The sequence below is a fragment of the Bidens hawaiensis genome, unplaced genomic scaffold, assembly GCF_021521415.1.
Source record: "Bidens hawaiensis isolate Kalapana, Puna unplaced genomic scaffold, B.hawaiensis_p1.1 tig00010132_1, whole genome shotgun sequence".
Taxonomy (NCBI): Eukaryota; Viridiplantae; Streptophyta; class Magnoliopsida; order Asterales; family Asteraceae; genus Bidens; species Bidens hawaiensis.
In genome coordinates this window covers 280,770-302,483 of record NW_027491767.1, presented here as the reverse complement: position 1 = coordinate 302,483, position 21,714 = coordinate 280,770, and the positions used below count along the sequence as shown (strand labels likewise).

General features: G+C 35.4%; 3 protein-coding genes across 3 annotated transcripts; 1 reads left to right on the top strand and 2 right to left on the bottom strand.

Annotated features, from left to right (window-relative positions):
* Positions 1–321: 321 nt before the first annotated feature.
* Positions 322–6,851, bottom strand: LOC143534361 (beta-galactosidase-like). Its single transcript, XM_077028865.1, has 19 exons — positions 6,482–6,851; positions 5,878–5,973; positions 5,683–5,795; positions 5,540–5,606; positions 5,366–5,458; positions 4,845–4,988; positions 4,545–4,633; positions 4,322–4,427; positions 4,146–4,233; positions 3,873–3,991; positions 3,618–3,782; positions 3,141–3,313; positions 2,938–3,047; positions 2,699–2,808; positions 2,510–2,620; positions 2,187–2,297; positions 1,893–2,101; positions 1,345–1,681; positions 322–466 (listed from the first exon to the last, which is right to left on the bottom strand). Exons 1-19 carry the CDS (start codon positions 6,677–6,679, stop codon positions 356–358), a joined length of 2,550 nt encoding a protein of 849 aa, XP_076884980.1. The 5' UTR covers positions 6,680–6,851; the 3' UTR covers positions 322–355.
* A 3,000-nt stretch (positions 6,852–9,851) lies between these two features.
* LOC143534363 (uncharacterized) lies at positions 9,852–11,789 on the top strand. Its single transcript, XM_077028867.1, has 2 exons — positions 9,852–10,055; positions 11,218–11,789. The coding sequence occupies exons 1-2, from the start codon at positions 9,932–9,934 to the stop codon at positions 11,523–11,525; spliced, it is 432 nt and encodes a 143-aa protein (XP_076884982.1). The 5' UTR covers positions 9,852–9,931; the 3' UTR covers positions 11,526–11,789.
* A 769-nt stretch (positions 11,790–12,558) lies between these two features.
* LOC143534362 (inactive protein kinase SELMODRAFT_444075-like) lies at positions 12,559–16,878 on the bottom strand. Its single transcript, XM_077028866.1, has 10 exons — positions 16,766–16,878; positions 15,580–16,131; positions 15,251–15,390; positions 15,053–15,147; positions 14,058–14,956; positions 13,808–13,968; positions 13,556–13,632; positions 13,308–13,455; positions 13,020–13,169; positions 12,559–12,953 (listed from the first exon to the last, which is right to left on the bottom strand). Exons 2-10 carry the CDS (start codon positions 15,758–15,760, stop codon positions 12,759–12,761), a joined length of 2,046 nt encoding a protein of 681 aa, XP_076884981.1. The 5' UTR covers positions 15,761–16,131; positions 16,766–16,878; the 3' UTR covers positions 12,559–12,758.
* Between the last annotated feature and the right edge of the window lie 4,836 nt (positions 16,879–21,714).

Below are 21,714 nucleotides of genomic sequence, written 5' to 3'. Positions count from 1 at the left end.
TAGACAGCCTTACCTCTATCCCATAGGGATAGAGAGGCTGCTTCCGGTGAGACCCCCGGCTCGATAGTAGTTTTGAATCAAGCCTTGGACATAAGACACATAACACTCAATCATCGGGACACCGGCTGATTGGTGCATGTGCCCTTGTCTTTCGGCTATCAACGCCACCACATGATGCCTGATTAACCTTCCGCCACTTTTAACGTTATTTTCACGTGATTAGTAAAATAACGTCAAAATTAGTGCAATTTTACTTTTGCCCACCCAAGGGTTCACACATATATACATTATATGTGCGCACCGCAAGCAGGGCGTAAAAATATTAGAATTAGATTTGATTCAAGCTGACAATTGGTCAGCTACAAATGACCTCCACAGATAGTTTCTTCATTACACCCGGGCATGGATCGCCTCCGAATATATCTGGATTTACGGGTACTGCACAAGATTGTTGGCCAACGCAAACCTGCAAAAGATGTCGAATTTGTAAGAGAAATATATATCTTAATCAAGTAATTTGTGGGACAAATCGACAATGATGACAAAACTATAGATCTTGATCAATAAATTTGCACAATTTTGAGATCTTGATCGAGATACATGCAAAAATGTAGATCTTGATCATAAAATTTGCAAAGTATTGAACTTGATCAAGTAATTTGTAAAAGTATAGAGCTTGATCAAGAAATTGGCTAAAGTATAGAGCTTGATCAAGAAATTTGTAAAAGGATAGAACTTGATCACAAAATTTGCAAAAGGATAGAACTTGATCAAGAAAGTCTCAAGACCATGATCAGTGGCAAAACTTGGACGAGTTCGTTGGGGGGGGGGGGGAGGGGGCTCAAAATGTATTTAAAGTCATAAACGACGAGGGGGGGGGGGGATCAAGTTTTCATTCGAAAACGGGTAAATCTACACTACGTAAACAATTTCCGGGCGAAAAATGGATAAATTTACACGATTGCGCAAAAACGAGGGGGGTTGCGCCCTGGCCCTCACTAAGCTTCGCCCTTGACCACGATGCCAAAACTAAAGATCTTGATCAAGAAACTTGCAAAATTATAGAGCTTGATTAAAAATTTGCAAAATTAAAAGGTAAGGACCAAGAAATTACCAAAATTACATATTTTGAATCTTGATTAAGAAATTTGATGGAACATAACTGCAAACCTATAGATATTTTTCAAGAAACTTGAAAAAGTATAGATCTTGATCTAGAAATTTGCAAAATCATGCATCTTTGAAACATTTGGTGGACCATGATCCCAAAACAATAGATCTTGATCTTTGGAGTTGAAACTTATAGATACAAATCAAGAAATTCACTAAAACTAGCAAGCATACCTTGTTGAAGACGTCGTATGAGTTATGCGCATGGCAGCTACCTTCCCGGAAGCTACCACAACCGCCTTGAGGCGTGCCAAAGCTAGCAAACTTAACAGCAGAAATCTTTTGATTAGGATTACACGAAAGGTGGGCTTTTGGCCTCAACGGTTTCGTGGCTTGACCCGAAGCTTGCATCTGATAGTTCCTCAACGATGGCTGCCACTCGAAGATATCAGCACACGCACTGTACATTACACGCTTCACTAACGATATCCCATACGGTATTCCACCGAGTTCTTCAAAAACAACCAACAAGTTCCCTCTAGGCTTTAACCATGATCGAGGTACGTGATACCTGAAACAAGTTGAAAGATGATCAAGATCAAAAGCATTTTTTTTGTCTAAATTTCGACATAAATTTCCCTGAAAACCAAATTGTACTCAAGGTAACGTATCTTTTTATATCGTGGGACTAAATAGTATGTTAGTTTGAATACAACTCGGTTTCAATAAAATTTATATCGAAACGTAGAAAAAATTAGTTGTAATATGAGAAACTTTCGCACCATCTCTGAGACGCCTCTCCGCAGTTGCTCAGGCATTTCTTCTCATCATAATAACCAGTGTAATTACAAGTGGTACAAGGGCCGCCGGTAGCCTTGTATGCCGGCCAGTACCGTCCGATGCTTTCACCGTTGACCCATATTTGACCTTTACCCATGCTGTTCATGTCTAATGCCAAAGGTTCATCTCCCGCAGGAGCATCAAAAACCGTCTAAAAATGGAAAAAAAGAGCTAAGAAATTATATTTTTCAAGTAGAAGTTATAGTTTGTGAATATTTGATTGTGATCATATCTACCTTGTACCACGTTAACGGTTGTTTTTGAGCAACATATGAACCTTGAACCCATTCCACTGATGTACTTCCACTGAGTGAGTGAAGACTTAAAATTTCGCCTTTAAGCCCGACCTGAACACATTATAAAAGTATGAGTTCTGACTTAAAAACATTTTTTTTCAAATGTATAAATTATAAACAGGTTAAACGGGTTATGATAGAAAAAAATAATTACAAGAGAAAACCGACTCAAAAACTCGTATGATAAAAAAAAAACAACCGGGTCAACTCGCAAACCCCCACGTCGACTTTGCCTCTTAATATATCAATATACAGAAACTGACCTTGTAAGACCATTTTTGCCAAGATAAGTCCTTCCTTCCTTCGTTTAGACCAGAAAGACTAACGGGTCCAAGAACGCCAGCGTTCCACATCTCGAAATGCGGGCCGATATTCTGACAGATAAATAAACATAAGTTTCAAGATTTCCTTATACATTTCATGATCACAAATGTTTTTGAGATAGAACATACCGGAAGACTAACAGCAATGCTTAACAGTGAAATTTTGTTAAGGCCCGCTCGTAAATTAACAGCATTTTTGAAAGTTATTTTCGGATTTTCAAGACTTCCATAAACAGTCCCTGTTGAAAACAGATAAAGTAAAGATTTCTAGAAAAATAATATGACTTAGTCATTTAACTCTAAAAACAACCCGTTTAACTCATTTATCTAAACGACTCAAAAATGTTTTATAATATAGTGTTTGGCACCTGATAATTGACCGTTGATGAAAACATGCAAAGAGTGACCAGCAGAGAAGACGGTTAGTGTCGGTTGTTTCCCTCTTATTAAGAACCCTTCATTGGCGTCGATTTTAACACTGATTCACAGTTGAAATCCATAAATTAATAAACTTTTTAAAATAAAATTATTGATTTAAACATTATGCATATAGAGATCTTGGTCCACTTACTCAGTCATGTACCACAAGTAATCAGAAGCATCTCTAGTTACATTTAACTGCTCCAATAATCCAACGGTTCCAAACGTATCATCATCATAATATTCTGTTTCATCATTGTACGATTGCCATGCGAATCCTGTCGACTCACGAGTCATCCTCATCATTGTGGTCTGAGCACCTACCTGTTTATATTGTTACAGGTATTCAATATTAAATAGGTATCTATAAATTATTTGGTAGCAAAGAGAATTGAAACATTTGTTATATCTAAATCTTACAAAAAAATTTTACTAATACATTGTACACGTAAAATGTTTATATTACATATATAACCATTTTTATGGTAGCGTGTATCAAACTAATTTTTCAAAGAATTTTTAAAATTCATGATGATAATTACTTTGAGCAAAAATTAATACGCTAAAAACGTATTATATTGACTTTTAAAAATCACATAATCTGAATCTTTTAATATATATTTCTCACCCTTGCAGTATTATAAACAGTGGTCTTGCAATCAGGTAATATGCTGACAGACCATGGAGGCAGATTGTAATGCTGATTTTGAAAATTAACGTTTGCAAAATCAGATTTGTCATCATTTGCAAGAAACGCAGCACAGCCTCCGGTTTTGTTCTTGTAAACATATGCCTGCAAAGAAAGCGATTAATATAAGGCGCGAGCGCACTTGGAAATTGAAAAAGATTGGTTATGAGCTAACAGGATGAAAAAAGATCAGACCTTTTGATAGTTTCCAAGTGAGATAACAGACGGGTCCCCGTTTACTAAAACAGGCTCGCATAGTTTTATTGCTCTGTGCAGATCTTTCAAGTGTCCCCATTTAGCTTCCCTTTTTAGTCCTGCATATCGAATAACATACATTTGTGAGTTAATATTTCAAAATGTTAAAGAAACATAAGACCGTTACATTAAGTGACATGATGCCTTCCTAAATGATGTGTCAAATTTTAACTAATTTATATCAAAATCAAAATTAATAAACTTGGAATGTACCATATTCATCCAAAGGGGCATCATAGTCATAGCTTGTGGCGATAAACGGGCCACCCGCAGTTCTACCAAAATTGGTTCCCCCGTGGTACTGTCAAAATACAAGAAAAAATATTAGTTCACATTATGAATAGATGGTTGTTAAGAAAATATAAAATAAAACAAAACATTTTAGTTACCATATAATAATTAATAAACGATCCGCCTGTTGGAATAAATTTAGCAACGGAATATGCCAACTCTTCAGCTGGTCTATAAGGAACTGCTCCACCAAACTCAGTGAACCTACATTAAAAAAAGAAGAATTTAATAAAAAAATAAAAAAAATAAAAAAGTGGAAAATTGTAAATAATACTATAATAGTATTGAATAAAAGTTGAAAAATAAATATAATAATATTACCATCCTGACCACGCTTCGGTCCACATTTTCGGTTTGTCATATTTATTGGGAGTGAAGTAATCACAGTAAAAACCATTGCATGTATTAATCTGTGAATACCAAAAGCAAGATTTACTTTCTTGTAAACATGAATAACAAAAAACTTTGGTAAATATTATATTGGGGTGGCAATGTAAAAGGTAGCCATGTACACTGGATAAAGAATCCAATGATGACATTAGGGGAATAAAAGAATGCAAAGAGTCAATAATAAGGTGAACAAAATGACAAAAAGGAACATTAACATGAACATGGACTTACAATGGGATCAGGGGCATCATCTTGCTTGCACATGATCCATGGGACACCGGTTTCTAGACCCACCGCCATATCAGCAGCCCATTTTGAATAGGCTCGGGCTGGTGCTCCAAGTTCATACTCCATTGGCCCGTATTCGTTCTCAATCTGTCACAGTCAAGACTCATCATGCTAGTTGCTAGTGCTGGTGATTTTGGCCCGTTTATGTAAAATGGGTCGATTTTGGTTACATTTTATTTCTGACAGATAGGAAATAGCTACAAAGGAAACGGGTCAAAACGGCCAAATTAAGCACTACATGAGCAACTTTGACCCCTTTGACCAAAAACGGGCTGATTTTATATTTTATTCGTTTGTAAATACTAGTAAAATGGTAGGGAATAGCTACAAGTTATTAATATTGGATTTACACTAAATAGTTTTAGACTTCAAAAAAGAGAAAAAATATATTATGGGCTGTCCAGACGACCCGTTTGACCAGTTGATCAACGTATAACAAAAACAGAGTAAGTGATTCTGACCACCTGAGATAAAATAATTGGACCGCCTTGATTCTCATACAAGCCTTCTGATTTCATCATGCTCACTATTTGCCTTGTGAATTTTTCCATGGCAGCCTAAAATGCATAAACCAAATTAACATGACATAAAACTAGTAAAAATAAATAAATAATTTTATTGAAATTTGAGAATGAGACCTTGAAAGGAGCATTATCTGTTCTAAAACTAATTCCTGGCACATATTTCAACCAAACAGGAAATCCCCTGAAAACACAATGGCATATTGGTAATTTTCTATTTTTTAATTTTTTTTGTAATGAAATTTGTAAATAATTCATACCCAAAGTTCCATTCAGCACAAGCATATGGGCCTATTCTGAGATGAACATAGAGTCCAGCTTCCTTAATTAGCTTAATAAACTTAACCAGATCATACCTGTCTTCAAAATAATACTGAAAAAACAGGAAAGTTAATAAAAAATAATAATAACTTTCCCTTAAAGAAACGCCTTTAAAAGAAAACCAAAATACTTACCTTACCAGGTTGTGGTTCATGTCCATTCCAGAAAACATATGTTTGAATCACATCAAGACCTCCTTCTTTAGCCTTCTGAATGAGATCTGGCCACATCTGAAACATAAAAAAGAAAACTTTTATTAACAAAAAAATATAATCTTGAAACCCCATTCACATTTCTTGGTGAAAAACACTCAAGAAATTAAAAAATACAACAACCCATTAAGTGCATTGATGGGTTGTACTGAAACATCAAAAAGATACAATTTTTATGTAAAAAGAAACATAATCTTGCAACCCCCATTAACATGTCTTGATGAAAAACACTCAAAAAATCAAAAAATGCAATAACCCATAAAGTGCATTGATGGGTTGTACTGAAACATCAAAAAGATACAATTTTTATTAAAAAAATAAATATATTCTTGAAACCCCATTAGCATTTCTTGATGAAAAACACTCTAAGAACTTAAAAACACAAGAACCCATGAAGTGCATTGATGGGTTGTACTGAAACATCAAAAATATACAATTTTTATTAAATAATAATAATAATCTTGAAATCCCATTAACATTTCTTGATGAAAAACTCAAGTGTGTGCATTGATAAGTTGTACTGTACCTCAGGTGTGCTTCTTGGGTAATGAATGGATCCAGAAATAAGAATCTTTCCTCTGCCATTAATGGAGATTGCTCTATGGTCATAAGCAACAGATGCAGTACAGAAACAAACCCATAAACTCAATGAAACCACCAACAATAATAATATCCTAAAAGTTTGCATTTTCTTGAAACAAAAACCACACTCAGCAAACTGCATTTTTTCCTCTGGTTACTAATATTAATATTCTTTCCCTTGGCAGCAAGTTCCCTCCACTTTATTCTATTCTTTTTTCTTTTTATATATTTTGGAATAAAGAAAGATACCAGGAAACACACTCTCACACACACTACAGCTGTGTTCTATTAATGGAGTTTATACACAATAAAAAATATATAAATTATAAAAATGAATTGTTGTCAAGTGTCTTCTTCTATCTTTACTTGATGACAGTAAATAAAGGGTGGAAGAGTGTGAAAATTTTGGGGAAAAATGAGTGCTTTGTGGCTGCTTTTTAAATACAAGGACATTTTTGCTATAAAAGTTGTAGCAGGGTAAAGATATGATGTGATTTTTTGTTTTTGGAAATTACATTTTTTAAGTATGAAAAATAAACAATTTTGGAAATAGATTTACTTTTGGTGTTTTTATGTCATATAAGTTGTATAAAATCAAGGGTGCATTAGTGTTATGTATAGAATCGGTTTAAAATAGAATAAAAAGAGACAACTGAAAAGTTTCTCTTAATAATTCATATCGTCATATGGAAATGCTATCATAACTAAAAAAACGTTAGGAATATGTCGAGGAATATGAAAATGACATAATACACTTGAATTTGATGTTTTGATTGTAAATTGTAATACACAGACAGTTACGTCACATTTTTGTTTTCTCACTGCCTTAATTATAATGGATTGTGTAAATGTGCATTATGTGACTTTGAACTAAATTCAATAACGCGTAACCACAACTACTAACACGTAGAAAAATAACTACCAACATGTAGGAAAAATAAGAGAACTACCAAATGGTTATGTGCTTATGGTTATTGCATGGGTGTCGCAACATTGGGAATGAATCCAAGGAAATGATACAACCACATGATTCGTTAAATTTTAATGAAATTGAAATATAAATTTCTTTGGTTGACTGGTTGTTGTAATTGAAGATATATGGTTCTGGATCTGAGCACGAATCTAAAAACAACTTGTTCTAAATGTTAACTCATATCCATCTATTTAATCATATGTGAACTTCTAACTTGTTTTAATGTATTACTCATAATAGTTAAGGCTTGAAGCAACCTATGTTATATGACATCATTATATCAAACTCTATTGTTGTAAATGAGTCGGCTAAACATGTGATGCATAGGATTGTGAAATCCTCCTGCTGTCAGGGCTTTGAGTTGTGGATCCAGTCTTAACCTCAACTTTAATATTATGACTCTTTCTAGCTTATAAATTATAACCTACTCACTAAGCTGGTTATCAATTTTGACTTGTAATACAAGAAAGTGTTCGACTTGTAAGCCTTGTTTATGTACAAAAATCACCAACATGAAGCCTTGTACCACATGACACCCCATGTGGATGATGTGTACTCCTTTAATTGTTTGTGTTAAACTATTAAGGGTGTGATCAGTTTACACGGTACCAATCTCCAAAGCACCCAACCGATTTTGTTGAATGTGAAAGTGAAAGGTTAACATTTAAAGTATCTGGTTATTAAAATAAAATTATATGTATAATACTATTTATTAATAGTTTAATTATGCAAAGTGCAGTATATGTGATTTGTATGGTAGGAGTATGTCAGTTTGTCATTAAAATATATAGCTTAATTGACTTTATTGTATGAAGGAATGTTCAAATATGTATTTTAAATTGTTTAATTGATATTGTGAATGAAAATCATATGTATCATTAAGTAAATTATGTTTTTTAATTAAATAAAATTGTTGATTATTTAAATTCAAATAATCAATTTCATGCCACAAAACTGATTATTGAATGATAATATATGATCACCTATATATTTACCCTATATAATTCACTCCTGGATTTACATGTTTTACTATAGATATTTGATTAAAGTTATTTTCTATATCATAATTGCTTTCAAGGCACACGTTGAATTCAAACACCCTCTTATGTTGGTCTTCAACTTTACACACTACAATGATCACAACACACATTCTTGATGTGTGACATTTGATTTCTAAATATAAGTGGAAATGAGTTATAAAATAAATTAAAGAAGAAAATATTCTATTAAGTATTCCTTTTATTCGTAGGTATGATATATAACATTAAAAATTAATCATTTATGATAGTAATGGAAAGAGTCAAGCAAATTCGGTAAGCACAGGTTGAAACGCTCCTGATTGTGCTACTGAAACAATTTTGACAAACTGGGATATTGGTTGAATTGGAAATTTGGGATTCAAAATAACCGATGGTTTAAGATTGCGAATCGATAGTAATGATGTCATACAGTTTTTAAAGGGTCATGCTATGGACCCACACCCTTTATACGCCCCGTATAGGGCTATACGGGGCATGTATGAGGCTTATACGCCCCGTATAGCCATATATAGGACGTATTGGTGGGTTTTTTTTTTTTGCAAAACGAATGGAGTCCCTAGGAAATCTCTTTATAAATATAGATTAAATGAAAAACAACTTTTGATTAAGAATATTTTAACAAGCTGAATATATATTCATAAGGATCTAATTTACCTAGAGTATTAGGCTAATTAACCCTATTAACCATATCCAAACCTATAAAAAATGTCGAACAATTTATTTATCACCCGAACAATTCGTAATCAGACACTAGCATGTTTTTGTAGACACCAACTTGTCAAGGCCTATATGAATCATGCATGCCTATACGAGGTGAATAGAGATCATGTGCACGACAATGGTACGGAAATGTCATACTTGCAGTTTGACCCATCTATATGTCTCGTATAGTTCTTCGTGAATGAACTATATGCATCGTATGTGCCCCTATACGTCCACCTATACGCCTACATGACTGGTACATGTCTATTATACAACTCAAATACGTCTATACACCCCGTATAATTAACGGTCAACGATGTTTGAAAAAAAACTAAGCCTATACAAATAAAATATTAAGGTAGTTGTGTCTGGTGAGCGGGAGCCCGTAATCAATAACTAAGCATATACATAGGGCTGCTCACGAGTCGAGCCCGTGTGATTTCAAGCTCGAAACTAAACAAGGTAACTCAGCTAGGCTCGAGCTTAATTTTTAAGTTAAACGAGCCTAAGATCAAGCTAACATGTCGAGCCTAGCTCGGGTCGATTTTGCTGGGTTACAAAATCGAGTCAACTCAGCTTATCATGACCGATTTACTGGCACAATAATTAATAAAGTCTTCTTCCACAAGTGATCAAACCATCGTAACAGCTCAACCGGAGAAACATCACCGGCGTGTTAATGGCTACTCAACCTGCTTCTTCTTCAGCTACGCCGCCACCACCACCACCGTCACCGCAGTCAGTCCGACGCCGTAGCAAATTATTTTGGCCTCTTATCATCTCTCTGAATGTTTCTATCGGAGGTAACATATTTAAGTTTTAATTAGTTGATATATGCAAAAAACTAAAACTATTTGTCTGCATGTGTTTTCAATTTACCAGTTTGATTTAGTAGATCGGATCAATCGGTTCGGTTAATAACCAAAAGCAAACCTTTCTAAAAGTTTTAACTTAGAAATAAATGAAATAGATGCAAAGATACATTAAATTAATGTATAAATAGATGAAATGGAGATACAAATACATGAAATAGAGATATAAGTAAATGAAATGGAGGTGGATGTATAAAAGCTAGAAATATATGAAAATATGAATGGTTCGGTTTATTTCAGTTAACCGATGGCACCGAAAATAATCGAGTTTCGGTTCATTTGATGTCGGTTCATTTCGGTTCGGTTTCGTCGGTTTTCAGTTCGGTTCGGTTGTTGCTCACCCCTAACGGTTCGGTTTGGTTTGGTTTGGTTATTGCTAACCCCTACCGATCAGTACCGAACCGAAAGAATCCGTACTGACGGCAAAGGGGTATACATTAGAGTGATCTATAGTCTAAATTTGATTCTTGTGTTGATTTGTGATGATAAAATAAGTTTACAAAGCCCTATTTATAAACCGACTAAGCCTAAACCAACAAGGATACTTATTAGTTATTAGACTAAACGAGAAGAAAACTAACTCAAAAACCCATAGGTTTTGCAAGTACGATAAATTACCCCGTACCTACGCAAGATTAGTCTAACATACGTGAAACCGTAAAAACTGAACCGAAGCAAAAACCAACTGTTGGCTTTTATGTTTTTGCATGTAATAAAAACCGAAAAAACCGGACCTTCGTTAGTTTTTTATTTTAAGTATTTATAAGAATTGAATAGATATGTAACTCAAATATTTTAGTCCAAATGTATAATAACACTTAGCTATTACTTAAAAATGATTTAGGCCCAAATTCACTATTTTGAGTCAATAAAAAAAATTCGGCCCAAATTCATTATTTTGTAAAAAAATTTCGGCCCAAAATTTTCAAGCTTAATTGGCAAAACTGACAAAACCGAAAAATCAAAACTGAACAGTTTTCAAAACTGAAGTTTCGGTTTTTTGTTCTGCTTTAGCCCAAAACCGACCCAAACCTAACCGTGCACACCCCTAGTTAGCTAAACAAATTGAAATCGATCCTTCGATTTTGTATAGCTTACCTTTACACAAGACCAAATAAGGAGGAAAAGACTGAAGGAGATAAGCCTGCAACTGCAGCTTCCTCAACCACAACAACCACCAACGTATCACCTACTTCAGTGGACAGTGTATCAACATCACCTCCAGCAATCAGCGAGCCGATGAAACCGATCCCAATGGATCAGCAACGAGAGCTCTTGAAGTGGATATTGGAGGAAAAACGAAAAGTGAAAACGAAAGATCCTCAAGAGAAAAAGCAAATTGACGAAGAAAAGGCTTTGCTTAAACAACTGATACGATCAAAGTCCATCCCATCTTTGTAATGATTTAATGTTCATACATTAAAAATTGTAAATTTGGTTTGTTGTATATTCTGTGAAAATTGGCATATTGAGTGTAGTTGTTTTAATTGTGTGTGAATGTTCTGGTTTGTTCTAACTGGTGTGTTAAAGGAATGTGTTTGAATGTGTTCTATGCAATGATTTTTATTTGACAAATAACACATACTAGTTTGCTAATCAATATTCAATCCTCTGTTGATTTAATTAATTTTTGATGATATATTCTACATGACATCTTCTGTTAATGGTAGCTTTTAATCATGCAGTATATATTTTGATATTAATATCCCTTGAGACAGAGATATGGTTTACCTACAGGTTGTATGTAGCTTCCAAACTTGGTAGTTCAGTTAGATTTTGGACCATCTGTTTCACTGCATTAAAGGGACAAACTGGTAGCAAGTAGTCAAAGGCAATAAGTGATTTAATCATTTTGTCAGACATCACATGGTGTGGTGTGATGGTGGTCAACATTATCCTACTGGTTCATTTGTCCACCAGCTGCACCAGATTAAAAAAACTGGATGCCTCATAACCTTTAACCAAACATTGATTGTGACTTGGTTTACCAATCCTAAACATCCATGGTTCATTTGAATACCGTATTTTCGGGTATTGAAAAAACCCTATTTTTGAGGTTTTTTCAGGCTTTTTGTCGGGTGTTTTTCAAGTATAAATTGGATTTTTAAGGGGCTGCACTTTTGTTGGGTATTTTTCATGTATTTTTCGGGTAATTTCATATATAGATCGGGTATTTGAAAAACCCGGTTTCGGGTAATGGAAAAACTCGGTTTTAGGTATGGAACCGGTTCCGGTTTTCGGGTATTACCAAGTAGAAATCGGGTCAGGTTCCGGGTATGGGGTTTGGTACTAAAATGCATACAATATCCGTACCTTACGGGCAAGGTCGGGTACGGGTTCAAATAGTAAAAACCCGGGTATAATTCCGAGTTTTTTTTTTCGGGTTTGGGTTTATTGTTCACCTATACCTTAAACCATCTGACCCTCCGGTTCCTGCTTCGACCCGTTACAGAACATGGGTTCACAGGCAATTCCTTCATTTCATTTAAGAAAACTATATACTACATATATCTAAATTACAACCACAACCTCATGTTAACTACCAAAATACTAGTAGAAATGTTTAATTACTCCTTTACAATTAGAAATCAATATAAATAGATAATATCGACTATTACCGAGCATACTAGGCATCTAGTATCGATATAGCTGAAGCTCTTTGCCTGTGAAGAGCTTGCTACTGAATCCTTTCAATTTTTCATTCATCAACCCGCCAGCGAATCGTTGTTGATCCAACAGTAGTCTGCCACTTCGGTTGCCTATATCGTATCCAGGCGTCGACACACAACTGGCTCCCTTCATCATATCGCCCTCTAGCATGCGTAACACCTTAAGGAAAATATATGTTAATCGTGTGAAAGACAGATATAAATGTCGAAAGGAACATGGAAGTACCTGAGACATGCGAGGTCGTAAATTAGGATCCCTTTTGATGCATAGAGAAGCGGCATTCACCATGCAGTATATCTCGTGAGCTGAATAGCATGTTCCTAAACGAGGGTCGATTAACTCGTTAATCAGACCTTCTTCCAACAATGGTCGTGCCTGCGAAATGTTGGAGAAAACAGACAATCAATAACATTATTAATAAATTATGTTAATATGAACAAAAAGTGTTAGCGGGTCAGCCTGACACAACACATTCCATCACTTAATAATTTGAACAAGCTACCAAGAACTCACCCATTCTGCAAGGCATTGTTGGCCCTTAGGCCGCTTAAGATCCACTGCTTTTCGCCCTGTTATAAGCTCCACCAATACGACCCCGAATGAATATACATCCGCTTTTTCAGTGATCTGCCCGCTTTGTGCATACTCTGGAGCTAGGTATCTAGTTTTAAAATAAACTCTTATTCACAATATTATAAATATCGTCTAAAACAAAATCAGAATAATAATTTTATTTTTTTTTAAAGATTCGTTAGACTTACCCAAATGTTCCAATTACTTTGGTTTCTTCTTCTATATCTCCGTCAGGTTGCCACCTTGCAAGGCCAAAGTCTCCAACCTAGCAACCAAAAATACCAGAACCGTTTAAAGTCCACTCTAAAAAGGACTAAAGGTTAATATTGGTCATTTCCAAATGAACAATTCTGCTTGCTTAAAAAATGTTGAAATGAAAACAGAATCATATTTTAAACAAAACAAGAAGGCGTAAGGGGCGTGAGTTTAGTTTGGAATACCATAGGTTCAAAATCATGAGTGATCAAGATGTTGTTTGGTCGCATGTCACGATGCACTATGCAACCTACTCTGCATTCTTCATGAAGATATCTTAAGCCTCTAGCAGCTCCCAAAGCAATCTTTTGGCGTGCCGACCACTGTAATGTATCCTGATCATGCCCTGCATATGTCACAAGCCCACATACATTTATAGCTTCCTTAGCATCATATAAAGGGCATACTATTCAAGAAAGATAGTTTAACAATTACCATAAAGATGAGAATCCAACGAACCGTTGCAAACATATTCATAAACCAACAGCCTCCTTCGATCTTCCATACAAAATCCAATCAGCATAACAACATTCCTATGCTGTGCACAGCTCAGCACTTCAACTTCTGAGCAAAATTCTTGATCCCCTTGAGAACTTGCCAATTTATGCTGTTTTACAGCAACCGCCTGTCCATCTGGCAGCACTCCTCTGTGTACAGACCCAAATCCTCCTTCAGCCAAGAAATTATCTCGAGAAAAACCGTTAGTAGCAGCCTCTAGCTCTGCATAAGTGAACCATCTTGGCGGTTTTCCAAACACCGGTGCTTTGTGTTGGCATTTTGAGCACAACGGTGGTGGGACCGAAGGTGTGCTTCGTGACATAGATATTGCATCTCTAACATTACCTTTGAATTGAGTAAACTCTACATCGGTTCGCAGACTTGGCGATTGACAACTTGAGGTCAAAATGTCAACCGCCCATGGTTGGAACCTTAAGCTAGAAAAAGATGAAGAAAGACGCTCACTCTCCGAGTCTGAACCCGAGTCAATGAGATCCCGGTTGTCCTTTATGGATAAAGATTCGTATTTCTGAGACCCACCAATTATAGGAATGAAAAATGGTGAATTACATTGGTCAGAACTTGATACTGATGAAGTCGCAGGTTCGGTTGCAGTTAATGCATCAGGACTACTAGTTGGAGTTACAAGTTTTTTAGTGGAAAATATAGATAGTTTTTTGACATTTTGTTGACTTTGAGATGGTTGATTTGCTTCGGGTTGTTTCTTAGGTGACCCGATTAAATTCAAGCGTATAATTTTTGGCTTTGATTTCTTCATTGTCACAATGTTGCATTGCAACTCTTCCATACATCGTTTTTGTTCATGTTTCAGCTTTCTACAAGAAAAAATAGATTGACACGTCAGCATGGTCTATTTCAAATTTCAAAAGTATTGGTCAACATAATATATTGATTGCAGTTTAGAGGATTACTTGTCCAATACAACCCATGTAGCTTGAATTTGTCTAGCCTCTGCAGCCACTGCTCCATACGGTGATCCAGAAACGGTTTTTATCTTCACATTTATCTTTATAATATCATGGCAAACAAAAAAATTTATATTTTAATTATTATTCAGATTATGAAACACCAACCAATATGAAATATGTAGGATTGTATGGACCACAGACCTTATTGGGATCATACATGTTGTGTAGCTGAAGGATCATCTGGGAACAAGAATCGGCTATATCACTTTTCCCTAAATATGACCTCCAATGTCTACTAGCACAATCTCCGGTAAATATCGGAAGACCCCATAATTTTCTTCCTAAAATAGATAAAACAACCAATTGTTAATAACTTTTGTACATCCATCAGTTTCTAAGAATTTGCATTTGAAGTATTAAAAAAATTCAAATGTGACAGATTTGTTTATTTATATGTCCTACTGTATGACTTATTTTGACGATATAGTAGTCAAAACACGGTGCAGAATCATAAATAAGTCTAAAATTACCTGAAATTAGTGAAGGGATAACAACAACCAGTGTAATGCAGTGTCCCGGTTGCGCGACATGAGTCAAAGTCCAAACCAAAGCAGTCTTTGAAATTTCCCTAGACGCTTTAACAGCAACAACCACCATCTCGACAGCATTTGAGCCCTTCTGCGGCTTTACAGCACTCATTTCTTTACTCATCGAGATCAGAACGCATTACAGTAAATCGGATATCTACAATAGAAAACCGCATAAATTAATAAAATAAACATATAATGTGATATAGTAAACATATAAACAAGACAGAATAATTGATGCCCATAACTGTCTATTTAGCCACAGGCCCCCAACTATATAGTTTCAACTGTCAGTGATATAAAAGAAAAATAATGCTCATCTGTTCTGTAAGAGTGATTGTAATTAATACCTGGTACCTTCACCTTTTTTACCAGCACAGTTAATTCCTTAACAAACTCCTGTACAAACTGTACAAATATAGAAAAGTAAATAATTTCAGGAGGCTTGTGTAGGTGTGTTTACACAGTTCACTTTTTATTCCAAAATCTGCAAAACTACAAACAAATAGATCCACAAAATGAACAACTCAAAAATTCAAATAGTTCATGTATGATAGTTAGGTGTAAACGCGCCAAGCTGCTCGCGAACGACTCGAGCTGAGATCAATAAAAAGCCCGAACTAAGCCGAGCTTTTACGAGCGTGGGCCAGGCCCGCGCCTCAAATAAAGCTCGTTTAGTTATTGAGCTCAGGCCTTGTATAGGAAGCTCGTTTAGACTACACAGCTGAGCTCAAGCCGAGTTTTTGCTCGTTTAAGGTACTACACGAGCTCGAGCTGAGCTTAGGCTCATTTAAGTTTTATATCAAAATATATAAACATAACTAAAAACGAATATAAATTAATTAATAAATAATAACGAGTCGATGCGGAGCTCGAGCTGAGCTTAGGCTCGTTTAATGTTTTCCTCAAAATATATTAAAATTAATTAAAAAGGTATATAAATTGATTAATGAATAATAAATAGTCCGAGCCCAGGCTAAGCTCAAGCCGAGCCTCAGCTTGAAAGTACAACTCACAAGCTGAGGTCGAGCTCTCGTCAATCAAAACGAGCCAGGCACGAGCCTACTCCAGCTCTGGCTCGTTTACACCCTTGCTTCATAATAATACGTACAGTTTCTGATTTCTAAACCTTTGGAGAAGGCTAAAGAGCTGACGTAAGCAGATTCAAACTCGTCGTTCTTAATGCTACTGAATGACTGTACAAACATGACGTCACGTTAGTAAATCACAAAATAATTTAACATTTGAACAACTGAACAACTTAAATATCTTGCCTAGTATAATACATAACTTATAAGTTTATAACGCAATTATCAAACAATGTAGAATTATAATAATTAGTTAATTACAATGCGTGACGAAGATCAAGCTATGATATAATAATAATAAAGTTACAAATATGAAGAAACAGAAACAATTACTCTGTGTGTATGAATTATATGATCTGAAAATGTTTTGAAAATTTGGAGAGAATTGAATTGGTTATTATGGAGGTTTTTGAGATTTACGAGAATGCCCTTGGTGTTGTACAGATTATTATAACTGACACCTTGGGTTTTGGTAAAAGTGTTGTATGGAGAGTGGTGAAGTTTGTTTAATTAAATGAATAAATGCACCTATCATTTACCATTGTCGATAGCGACAACTTATAGGGATTTGAAGGAATTTAATTGTTTCATTTTGGTCCTTATAGATTTAACAGTTTAAAATAAAGGTCCCTGTATTTGATTAGTCCTAACAATATGGTAACATGGTTTCATACAAAGTAAACAAATAGAGCTGACATGCTGATAGCAAAAAATCTAATTATTGTTAGTAGATTTATAAAATATGATTTATATACTATTAAATTGTTTTCCAAACCAAAATCTTAGAATAATATTAGTATGTTACTAACATTATTGATAGCAAGTAGAGGTGTGCATAACTGCATATAGGTTTCTATGCCCAAGCCGGTTTGGGTTATAAACCGAATCGGTTTGGTTAAATTTGGTCAAAACATGTTTGGCTATAAATTGGTTCAGGTTGGAGATTGATTTTAGGAGAGAAATATGCAAACCTGTAGGAGCTTATTAGGGTCGGGTTGAAACCCGTCAGGTAGGGTAGGGTTGGGAACTAGTTTGGGTTAAATCGATTTTGGTGTGATCTCATGCTAGGTCAGGATCCGGATTACTGGGTTTAAACCGCCTTTTTTTCGGTCTCTAGTTATTGGCATGTTAACTATAAGTTTGGTGGTATGCAAATCACCTTGCTTAGCTTATGTGCGAATTAAGGTCTATTCAAAATCTAGACATGTCTAATGTAATGTAACTATCAACTTACAAGTTTTATAGCCATGTCGTTATCATAAATCACATTCACTTTGACATTTATGATAAAAAAAAGGAACAGAAAATGAAATGACAATGTGCCCATTCTATAAATTTTATTTGGTTTTCAAGAAATTTAATTAAAGATATTTTTTATTTTAGAGAATAAACTAATTTCTAAACATAAACGGTCTGATTATATGCAAGAAACACGTTTCCTTTGTGAATTCAAATCAAAACTCAAAAATAAAGGTCAATGGTTACTTTTTTATTTATTCCAAATTCAAATAACTCAACTTATTATAAAATTGAAAATTCTGTATTAAGGGCTTTATATGACAAAAAAGTAAAAGTGAAAGGGATGTTATTTAAATTTTGAAATGATAACAGCGGGCTGTGTGTATGGACTTCCAGTGAAACGAAGAAGTGGTGGGGTTGGGGGATGGAATTTTTTTTAAGACAATTTTCTTATATTTAGTAGGTTATTGGACTTTTTAAATTTAGAGAGCCCAGTTGTTCCACTGTAGCCAGCCTATATTGTTTTAACCGGACACACGTTGACTTCATAGTTTGGCTTTGGCGTTTTCCGGGAAAACCATACTGTCGGTTTCACTTGGCAGTCCATGTGCCGCCATAAGAGTAGAACTCTCTGACTAACACACGGTGAGATGAAAACTCGATGGACTCGAGATTCAAACTGACAACCTTGCACAATGCCTAGCTCAAATCCTTTATTGTCATAATTTACCAACAGTGACACAAATAAGGATCGAGTTAATATAGACACACAATTTAGTTTATTTTATTATAAGTATAATATTAAATTAACCTAAAGTTTTTAAATTGTTATGCTTTATTTGTTTTATTCAGTTTTAGATAAATTTCACCTGAAACAAGTTGTGCTTGTGGAGTATAGTGTTTTAGAAACCTAACAATTACTTTTTAATTGTTCTATTTACATTTTCTACTAATATTAACTGTTTAATCATTTTTAACATAAAAAATATAGTTATATTTTAAATTCTCATCACCGAGTGTTATGTAAATTGGACTTCACATACTTTATTATGGAAAAACATTTTTCAACACTTACTGCAACTGATTAAACAAATGTTACTTTCAATATATGGCACACCAACATAACATAAAACTGTTTATTTGTTTTAACCGTCAATTTTAAAAGAATAGATAAATCATTTACATTGGTAGATCTTGTATCTACTTTCAAATTATCAATGAAGGGTAATTAAATGGTAGTGGCAGCCGAAGCTGGTTTAGCCGGTGTCAAATCTTAGGTTTAGTCAATGAATTTATAAGAATTAACAGGACAATGGGTATTACTCTATTTCAGTAACGAGTTTATGATACTTTTGTATTTCTTAATTCGTTTTTAAATGAATTTATATATGTAAAATTTTAAATCTTAACTATTTTTTATTGAGGAAAGTGTCAAATTTTCTTGGGTGTTGCTCAATGCTTTTATTGCACATATAACATTTTTCTTCATAGGTCTTGAAGAGGTAGGTCCCAGCAGAGCCCAGTTGGACCCGCAAGACTCACCTCAAAGAGGGATGTCTGCGCAGTTGAACCCGCAAGACTCACCTTCAACAGGGACGTCTGCGCAAAGGCTAAACTCGCAAGACACCTTGAAGAGAGACGTCTGCGCAGAAACCAACTGGATCCGCAGGACCCACCATGCTCAGAGACGTGACGTCCTTACGCGCAGTACGCAAGCTGTTCCCGCAGGAAAAGCCTCCCAATGGTCGACGTACTCCGCCTGTTCCCGCAGCAACGGATACTAGCCATCAGGGAAGGCTACCCGCGCAGCAAGGCTACACGCACAAGGCACTTAACTCTTAAATAATTCAGTAATGTCACCTGAAGAAGGAGTGAGCAAGCCGGGAATACTCCCGCACAAAGCCGGGAAAACTCCCGCCCAAATGAGCCAGTCCGTACGCTACTGGAGGATCTTTTGTACTGTACCTGACGAGGTATGGACAAAAGATCTGACCAAAGCTGCGACAGCTCACTGACAACAGTACAACGAGCAGCACGCTCTAGTACTTAAAGTCACTATTAGCCGCTGCCTACTCACCAACCCCTGTCGGGGCACGTCCATAGCCTGCAGTTGGTGGAAAAGGAATAGTACACAGCCGGCCTGGTCACTATCAGCCGCTGCCTACCCACCAACCATCAGCATGGCACGTGCGTAGCCCACAGTTGGTAGAACAGGAATACTATTCAGCCGGCTGTACCTTCTTGGAAACCTACCTTCGGCTATAAATACTCCAACACCTTGGAACGGTATGATCATCTGATATCATCTCATTATCTTATCTTCTCTAGCAATTTCTTAATATATACACTTATATTTAAGAGCAATCTAGTCTGATTCTCACGCCGGAGGGTGGTCACAAGGAGGTCCCCCCATTCTCAGTGACGAGCTCACGGTGTCTGTTTTGCAGGTCATCAGAAGAACCATCTTTGCCGGACCTAACCCCTCGTGGGAAACATCTATTTAACCCCCAGATTATCCGTAATCTGCCCGGGGTCAATTAGTGTTTCTTCAGGTCTCGACGACCTCTATGCACCTAAACCCGCTCTCCTCTCTCTTCTACGTTTGCTTTCACTCTCCGCCTCATTCTTCTATATGTTTTGTGGGTGCTCTAATAATTTGTAATAACACTAGTATCATTAAAAAAATCAAACAAAAATATTTTTTTATTTTTTTTTTGAATGTTTAAGCTTACTTCCTACTATTTAGGATAAACCGCCATTGCCAGGGATCGAACCCTGGACCTCACACCCAAAGGCCTAAGCCTTTACCATCCCACCAAATATTGCATTGTGGTTGAAAGATGGTTGATAAATTTTGTCTCAATCTTAAAGTAAGCTTCCTCTTTTAACATTCTCTCCTCACATGTTTTCGTCTTATGTTCTGTTAGTAATCAACTTTTACTTTTTTCTGAATTTGATGTCCCAATGATACGATCGGATTCCAACCACACAACTTAAAGTGACAAAATCATATGCATGAAATTTTAATATTTAAACACAAGATGAAAAGAGATGAAAATTGGGTAAATAAATTCAAATTTTTACAAGCTCTCCGAATGTTTTGATATAAAAATATATTATCTAACTATCTATATAATTGTCTACCATAAAATCCTAGGTGTCGCTCTCAGGTTGTTCCCCCCGTTCTCTAGAGCCACCAGATTGCTTAATTTATAAATAGAAGTTTCTCATGCATTTGACCCGAATTCACGGGTATGGGTCTTACCAAACCCGGATAGTCTTTAAATGAGTTATAATATCTCAGTTAGTTGTAAAATATTTCATAACATACAATACTATTCACGAGTCATGGGTCTCACCAAACCCAGATAACTCTTAAACGGGTTATAACATCTCATTTATTTGTAAAATAACCCCTTAATTATCTAAGAATAATTTTCACAGGTTATGTGTCTTACCAAACTCTAATAGCCCTCAAATGGGTTATAAGATCTCATTTATTGATAAACACTTTCATTATCAAACCCTAATTTAATTTTTTTGCTTTACATGTTCTTCGTTGCTGGTCTATCATTTTCATCGTCGGTTAACTTCCAATACTACCCACCATCGTCAACTAAATCAACGCCTCTTTTTTCATTAGACAAATATTTATGTTCATGTTTGTACATTTAAAAAAATCAACATGCCCGTGTTCGTTTATGTTTGTTCGTTAAAAATCTAAAAAAACCTAAACATCTCGACTGATAAA